The sequence below is a fragment of the Semicossyphus pulcher genome, unplaced genomic scaffold, assembly GCF_022749685.1.
Source record: "Semicossyphus pulcher isolate SPU_LCO1_2020_fin unplaced genomic scaffold, fSemPul1.0.p SCAF_5, whole genome shotgun sequence".
NCBI lineage: Eukaryota > Metazoa > Chordata > Actinopteri > Labriformes > Labridae > Semicossyphus > Semicossyphus pulcher.
In genome coordinates, this window is record NW_027211726.1 from 5,240,820 (window position 1) to 5,249,847 (window position 9,028).

Sequence of the window (9,028 nt, forward strand, 5' to 3'; positions counted from 1 at the left end):
GGACACCTGAAGCCCAACAGGTTTTCACTGACTTAAAGTCTGCACTTACAAATGTTCCAACTCTAGGTTTACCTGACCCTGATAAACCTTTTGTGTAGTTCGTAGATAACAAAGCATGCTAAAAGGAAGGAATCGAGGGTTTGCTGTGGTTATACAACATGAAGTTGTGATATCAGGTAAATTACCCTCACACTATTCGGCTCAAGCAGCTGAACTTGTCGCCCTCACAGAAGCCTGTAAACAAGCTGCTGGTAAATCTGTTAACATCTACACTGACTCTCGATACGCATTTGGAGTAGTGCATCACTTTGGTGCCCTCTGGAGACACAGAGGATTTTTAACATCCTCAGGTGAACCTGTTTCTAACCATTTACTGGTCTCATCACTGCTTAAAGCTGTTTTGCTCCCCTCAGCAGTTTTCCCCTCCAGCAAACAGGATTCAACAGCAGTGGCAAAAGCACTGCTCATGGAAGTGATTCCCCGGTGGGGGATCCCTGGTAAGATAAGCTGTGGTAATGGCCTTGCTGTCATTTATCAGGCCATCTGCGTCCATCTCCATCCACAATGTTTATTTTTATGACATTTATTAAGTATCTTTTAATGTGTTAGTTGTGATTTTAGTTTTATTTAGAAACTGATTTTGGCATTTTTATGTGCCTAACTGTGGTTTGATTTAAAACATCCCTGCTCCTATCAGCCACAGAGTGCAGGTGCGGTAGAGCGTGAAAATGGTTCCTTTAAAGCTAAATGCTGTGAGGATGCTGGACTTAGATGGGTAAAGATGTATCTGCTCATATTTTCACAGCCTTGATCCAACTGTCCATGCACACAGACGGACCCCAGCCTGGTCCAGCCTGTGTGACGCGCTCCGCCTCCGGTGCACTGTTGAATTAACACTGTACACACACACAGTTCCAGAGAATCACACATCTCACAGAGACCTTGGGTCTCCAACGAGGGACAACGAAGGAACCTCCATGGCATCCTTTTAGACAACCAGGCCTCTGTGGCATCAGAGGGACAAGATGTTGTTTAACGTTTGTTATATTGATCATCACCTTTCCATTATTATGGTTTGAAATGCAACAACTGCCAACCAGAGTTGACAACCTGACTGCACACACATGACCGGACCAATAAAACACGCACCAGACTAACGCGTGAGTTGACTAAACAGCTGACATTTAAAGCACTGATCCAAACTGACTCTGACCTCCCTGATGACCCCCCGCTCACCTGACCTCTTCCCTTTCCCCGACTATGACACAGACATGATATCACACATGGGTAAGTATTGACAATTCCCACAGAACAGCAGATATCACAATGATTTCTACATTGATTCTGTCATGGTTTCAATTTAAACAAAAAGGTGAGGACCCAGATGCAGCCTTTGATATAAGTTTGATAAACAAAAGGCAAAAAATGCAAAAACAAAATCTAAAATCCAACAAAAGACAAAAAAGGAAAATCAAAAGACAGAGCAAAAAACGTACAACAAAACCAGGAACAGGTAATCCAAGGGACACGAGGGGTCAGGGGAAGCACAAAGAAGATCCAGGGAAGGAAACACAAGGAACCAAGTGCAGGTCATGGACATAGATTAAACTCCAGAGGAAGGACGACAATGAACAGGCAACGTAGCAGGGGAGCACAAAGACTAAATACACTTAGGAGGTGAGGCTAATCAGACACAGGTGAGACAATCAAGGGGCAGGTGAAAACAATCAGGGCAGGGCACATAATCAAACATGCGGGAAACACAAAGGCAGGAAGTGGACCAACACGAGAGACAAGGTGACAAAGTAAAACAGGAAGTGATCTAATCAAAAAGACACAAGTGAAATACTTAACAAGACTAAACACTGACAAGAACACAGAATAAACTAAATACAAAACTAAACGATGAAAACTCATGACAAGGGACAAAGTGACAAGGTAAAACAAGAAATAATAACTAAACACCAAAATACAAGACAAAACCAGAACTAAACTAGAAACTCATGACAGATTCTTTTACTCCCCTTCTGTGTGACGAGTGTAATTAAACTGTAAAACAGGGTTTACATTCTGATGATGTTTAAGGCTTATATACTCATACTCATTTATTGTCAGTTAATGATAAAAAGTGGGGAGTTGTGAAGGACATTTTTATGTTAACCTGTTGAATCAAATGTTTAAATGTCTTTAGCGTTATAGACTCAATAATCATGGTATAATCAGCTAAGGTTAATTTAATGATGCATGCATCTGATTATTTTAGACATACAACACAAAAACTAAACTACTTAAAGTTCGGTGTCATTTATCAGAACATGGACGACATCCATAGACGCCTTTTCAAGCCAGTGCCAATTTTGTATTTGTATATTACGATAAAAAAGTTACTTCACAATTTCAGTCTTTTTTTCAAACAATTGTTTCAGATGTTTTGAGCCATGCATCATTTATATAAATGAACTAAAAATCACAAGGTGTGAAGCACAAAGGGCAGAAAAAACAAGTTTATTCCACCAAATTGTAGCTGTAGATGTGTTATAGATGTGTGAGCCTATATATGTGTGAGCTATAGATGTGTCAGCGTTTAGTGTATACGTGTGTGTGGAACAACAGGAAGAGAGACATTTGGAGTATGAGGGACTTTTATTAAAAGCAAACTTACAGAACCAAAGGTGTGAAACAGCAGGTCAGCGGCATTCATTGACTTTAACACAAGAAGAGATTTTAAGCATCAATGTTCGGTTTCTGTGTGTTTCAAAACAGATCAAAAGAGATTTGATATGAAACAAAACAAAGAACATGATCCTGATTCATTCAGAAGACGGAAATTACTTTTTGCTCCAGTCTGGTAAAAAAACAACTAAATCTTTACATTTGATCAGTTTCATAGAAATAATCAAGCAAACTAGTGTGTGTGTGTGTGTGTGTGTGTGTGTAACCAGACTGATTGATTGTCCATGTCTTATGTACGAATAAAGATTCAGCACAGTGATAACACACAGACAAAGTCTATCCATCATTTCCTCCTGGCTCATCTGGCTGAGACTCACGGGGGACTGGAGAGTGCGAGAGGTGGACTCCAGTTCATCACCAGGAGGGACACACAGAGACCACTGCTAGATTGATTGCGCGGGTGCAAAAAGGCTTTAGAAACCTGAAGAGATAAAAAAAAAAAGGTCAAATAGAACCATAAATTATCTTATAAATGTTTGGAAATATCAATTCACAGAGCAACATATGTACAGTCATTAAAACCCACAATATTTATAATTCAGTCATTTCAGTCTGAACATTTGGAAATCAAGTATTTATTAAATGTCATGTTTTTGAAGTTAGTTCAACACTTTTTAATACATTTGTTTTTCTGAGTTTGTTCTTGTGAAGGTTCATTTATGACATTTGAATTACACTGAGCTGCTGCTGAAGGTTCAGCTTTGTTAGCTGTGCGAATAGTCCATGTCCAATATGAAGAAACTCACGGTGTGCAGGGCGGCCTGTTTCTCATTTAGCTTCTGGATTCAGTTTCTGAGAGAGCTCAGAGTTGTCATCAGGGGATCGTTGAAGTCGGCTGAAACACAAAGCGAAGACAAGTCATTTTAGTTCTCACATGAACAAATATCTTTTCTCCTCTGTCCTCTGATCCTCTCTTCTAGTTTCTTTCTTAACTCCAGAATTCAAACCTTCAACTAACACGTGTATCTTGTCCGAAGCACACAGCTCACTTTGTCTCTTGTACACGAATTAAACTTGACAAAACAAACATTATACCAAGAGAAAACACTGCCTTTAACCCTTTCCCCCTAAAATCCAAAACAATATCCACAATACAGTCGGAAACAGAGAAACTCCACCGTCTAACCACAAGCAACAAACTACCTTCAAGTGTTTGTTAAGGGCTGTAAAACTGCTCGTCAGTGTTACAGAGGCATGAATAAATCTGAGTGTGTTCACAGTATGTCTACACGTAGATGTAGAAGCGTACATGATGAAAGATTAACTTACAAATTATGAATGTTTAATTAAATCTGATAAAAGTTTCTTTTTATTCTTTTATTGTTTTGCTGTCAGGGTCCAGAGGTGGACACTTACATTGGTTTCATACTAATCTCAGCCTTCAAACTGTTTATTAAATGTATAAAAAACTTGATGAAAGTGAGTGAAAAACAATATAAGGAAACAAAACTTCCCTTCCAACACAGGACTGTTACAGTGAACTTCCCACTCTCATCCCCTCTGACTCCAGTCTTACCTTCGTTGGTCCTGATCGCGACTTTGTCCAGCTTGGTGACGATGTCCTCCCTCACACCAGAGAGCTGAAACACACATTCGTACTTCCCCCAGTCTGCAGAGGACTCTGATGGAAGCTTCAGCTCGACACTCATCTGGAAGGATCCGTCGTGGTTGGGGAGGATCTCTCCGTGGTCCACGTCCTCATGAAGCTCCACTCCATCTTTCCTCCAGAACATCACGGCGCTGTCAGGGTAGAAACCTGTAGCGTGGCAGCTGACTGGAGAGGAGGAAGTCTTCTGGAGGAGAGACACTGAGGGGAGGTCTGGAGAGAGAGAGAAAGACAGATTATAGTTTCTTTATCATCATTTACTGTTGATTAATATCACAATTCCTGTTAACTGTCATGTATTTAAATGCCTTACTAACATAAAGATTATATTTATAGTACCTATGCAAAGAAAATGAAGCTCACTGGAGTGTAAATGATATAAATATGGGAGGGCAGAGGAAGGAAAAAGACACAAGGAGACAAAAGAGTGAGAATAAAAAGTAGAGAGACAGAGAGAAAAATGTAGATGTACAGATATGCAGCAGAGAGAAAGAGATATAAAAAGTAGGAACAGAGAGAGAGAAGCAGAAAGATGAAGAGCGAGCAGGAGAGAAAGAGAAATGTGTGGAACATTTATTGTCATGTCAGGAAGAGAAGAGGTGTATGAACGTTGTGCTAATAAAAACACATCAGGTCATGTGATTCTACCTGTTCTCAGCAGAGAGCTCCTCCCATAGTCCACATACTTCTTCAGCCACTCAGGGCAAATCTGGGTGAGGTAGTTCTTGGTCTGTGCTATTTGAGCTCTGTTATTATCCCACTTGTGTTTGGTGATGACAGCCTGTGGTGTTGGAGCGATCCATGTCTCTGTCCTCATGTCCAGCACTATGAAGTCTTCTCCATCATAACCAAACTGTTCATAACCATTAACTTCTCCAGTCTCATCATCCCACTCACAGCCGTACATCTGCTGGACAAGGTGGACACCTGAGAGAGAGAGAGAGAGAGAGAGAGAGAGAGAGAGCAGAGAGAGATCACAGCCAGTCATCTATTATCAGTTGATTTCACATCTCCACCACAGACACACTGATCCACACACACCAGCACAGAGCACCTACACCTCCTGCTGTTATTGGCTGGATGGAAGACGCTCACAGCCAATCATCATGTGGACAGTGTGGACGGTTTAGAGCGAGAGAGAGCTGCTCTAGAAGCTTCCACTGAAGGAGAGTCTCAGTCCAGGATCAGTCTGTAGACTCCTCCTGCTCAGCCAGCACAGTGTTCAGCAGTGTGTTAGTACAACTGCTCACAATAAGGCAGAGACCACCAGGACCACTATGGAGACTGGGAGGCAGTCTGTGCGTCCTGATTGGTCCATCCATCAGTCAATCATTCGACACAACCGACAGCTGTTTCTACCTGCAGGCGTCGGCTTGATGCTGCCTGAGAGGACGAACCGACACACTGTGGTCAGCACAGTGGAGATAATCTGATCTCATCTGTTTTCTACATTTTGAGAGAACAAACTAATCATGTTTGTCATGTTTGATTATGTTATGACTATTTTTTTAATTAATCAATAAATAGTTTAATCTGTTAAATGTCTTTAAAAAGTCAAATAAGTTCATCACAACGTCCCAGAGGCAAAAAGATCTTATTTCAATAGTATATTATGTCAGAGACACACTGAGGAGAGAGAGTGAGTGAGTGAGGATGAAAATACAAACATTTCATCAGTAGAAAGTTAAACATGAACAAACCTCCAGTTTGGTTGAAGCGCTGCTTTGCAATTTCTATGTTGGATTTGGAGGCCTGCTGTTGACCCACAGCGACCTCAGTCTCCCTCTCCCAGTAGTCAGCTTCGCCTTCTGTGACTCTGCTCATCCAGTCCTGTTTGGGTTCTGCTCTCCTGGTGTCACTGTCATAGTAATCTATCTGAATGTCATCAACATACCCAACAGTCACAAACTCTGGGAAGTTTGGGACTCCAGAAGACGCAGTGTAGAAATACTTCAGAGAGTGAGGCACTGTAAGAAAAAGTTCATGTGATCATTTCAGGTTTTATTTGACACTTTAATGAATCACTGAACAATTTAATGATCCAGCACACAGAATCAAAAAGAACTACAGCACATTCAACACAAGCTCATCATCTCTTTGTGGTCAATAAATAAAGTAAAAAAAGTTTCTCTTGAACTTTTTATTCTAATATAAACATTTTTTACTCAAGTGTAACTCGCTTTAATGTAAATATATTTGTACAAACTCAACAATTATTATATATTTAACTCCTTATTTCACTGATAAGATTATTTTATGTACAATTAAAATTTTCCGTTAATAATGACACACCTCTATATTTTTAATAAACATATTTTTATATTTTTAAATAACTAATATTATTCATTTAATTTTAACATTCCCTCCACCATAAACTGAGTGTCTCTTAGTCCTGATTTAAACATTGTTTTTGTTCTAACAGGTTTCTGTGAGTTTTGCCAGTTAAATATTTGATCATTTCAGAATCCCGCACGTCGTCTGCTCTCTGAATTTGTGTAGATCATTTTCTGTGTTAAACTGCACTTTAAAAAAAATCACGCACTGCACACACTGAAAATGTTTTACAAATCTGTGCAGGATTAAATATAATCCCTGTTAATAAAATACCCAAACCTTATAGCCTGATCAATGCTGGGTTTTGAGGCTGATGCTGATGTGAACACTTTCAGAGATTAAACTTGTTTTCGTGGCCAAAATCCAAACTGAGCCCATATTTCAGTTTCAAAATAAACTCGTCAGTGCCCTCTGGTGGACAAACTCGGTAATGGGAATGTTGCCAAACTACTTCAAACCTGTTTACTGATACTTGTCGACCAACATACAGATGCCAACACATCTGTAATAAGCTCACATCAGCAGATATATAGTGACTTTTTTGATCTGTCTCTGCTAAACAGCCTGTTATTGTACAAAGAGTGAATGTAATAACTGTCAGTGTGATGTGATCTGACAAAACCAACAAAACTCAATAAAGATGAGGATTATCTGGGGAATAGCTTCAAGGTTTATCTTAATATAGTATAAGGTAAAAATATATATTTAGAGGTAAAACAATATTACGAGGTAACCTTAATATTTAGGTTTAGTATTTTGTCAATGTATTTCTATGTTCACTATTTGAGTTATTTGTTCACAGTTCTGATGAAATATAGACACCGTGAGACAATTATTATTGTAATAAATTAAAAATAGAAGCAATATTAATTGTAGTCCTAAAATAACAGTCATGTTTAATAGCACTAAATGAACAACACACTTTCTACAAAAGGCTCATGAAGTTAAAGACTGAATTTAAGAGCTCTATTTATAGTTTTTGAACAGAATCGCTTTGTTTTGACGCCTTTCTGCCTATTTTCTTTATCTATGTGTGTGTGACTGGTTCGTGCTGCGTAGCTACGCTGCAATTTTAGCATTTATGGCCGTCATGATATAAATTGGGCCGAAATAATATCTCGAGTTGCTCTTTTGTAGGAGAAGACAAATGTGCTTTCTTCAACACTTCCCAGATAAAGACTTTTCTTATGACTACTAGGCGGTAATGACAGGAACAGACAGGATTTACTCACTTGAAATGAGATGTTTACCTTTAACATCTCTATGATCTGCAAAAAAACCCTCCTGAAACTAAACATCAAATAATAATACGAATCTTAAATTGGGCTGCAGCGCTGTTGCCTCACAGCTAGAAGGTCACTGGTCCAAACCCCGGTTTGGACAAAGTTGGCCTTTCTGTGCGGGGTTTGCATGTTCTCCCCGTGCACGCGTGAGTTGTCTCCGGGGTCTCCGGCTTCCTCCCACAGTCCAAAGACATGCTTGTTAGGTTAATTGGTGACTTTAGTTGACCATAGTGTGGGCGTGAATGAGAAAGTTTGTTTGTCTCTATGCGTCAGCCCTGTGATTGACTGGCGACCAGTCCAGGGTGTACCCCGCCTTTCGCCCGATGACAGCTGGGATAAGCTCCAGCACCCCCGCGACCCTGAACAGGATAAGCTGTATAGATAATGGATGGATGGATGGAATCTTAAACTGATATGTATATTATATAAAAATACGATCAATCGACTCAGATGATTCTTTACTCACATGCCGTCGTGTCATGTAGGACTGTTCCCAGGAGAGTCAGGAGCACCAAAGTCTTCATTGTGACCTGTGACTTCTTTAACTTTGATGAACTTTAAACTTATAAGTGTCTCTGTCCCGCTAGCTCGAGCTCTGAGGGTAAAATGAGGTGAGAGAAAATGGAGCACTGACATCAACCTCCGTAACAGCCACTAGAAATTTAGCCAGAGCATCAAAATCACTTGTAACTCGGTAAAACTGACCCACTGAGGTTATCAATGAAAGTGAAAGTACAGTCACTTTGTTTTGGCCCACCCGAGAGCATTGGGGGACGCGCGGGACTTTATTCTATGATCTTTGTTCACATGCCTCCTGCTGCTCAGTTTTTCTGTAATATTATGCTAATGTGATGCTATGAGCACACATGATTTAACTTTCTGGGAGGTCAGAGGTCAGATACAGATGAAATGGAGTTTATGAGGATGTAGTAGAGTTTTATTGTGCTTTTGTTCTGAGACTGAAAACAGCTCTGATCCAAATATAAACAACAAAACAACAATCCAAAGTGTTCCATACATGGTATGGATATATTGTGAAGAAAGACAGCAGAGCTAGGCCAAGGCTGCGGGT

The 9,028-nt window shown here is 40.0% G+C and overlaps 1 protein-coding gene and 1 long non-coding RNA gene across 2 annotated transcripts; both read right to left on the minus strand.

Moving 5' to 3' along the window:
* Positions 1 to 2,624: 2,624 nt before the first annotated feature.
* Positions 2,625 to 4,140, minus strand: LOC138609186 (uncharacterized). Its single transcript, XR_011309462.1, has 2 exons — positions 3,480 to 4,140; positions 2,625 to 3,154 (listed from the first exon to the last, which is right to left on the minus strand). It is a non-coding gene; the product is annotated as an uncharacterized lncRNA (long non-coding RNA).
* Positions 4,141 to 4,211: 71 nt separating this feature from the next.
* LOC138608662 (class I histocompatibility antigen, F10 alpha chain-like) lies at positions 4,212 to 8,682 on the minus strand (the record flags this gene model as incomplete). Its single annotated transcript, XM_069681224.1, has 4 exons — positions 8,423 to 8,682; positions 6,040 to 6,306; positions 4,988 to 5,266; positions 4,212 to 4,552 (listed from the first exon to the last, which is right to left on the minus strand). Coding segments are annotated over exons 1-4 (945 nt in total), but the record flags the coding sequence as incomplete, so codon positions are not given.
* Positions 8,683 to 9,028: the final 346 nt, after the last annotated feature.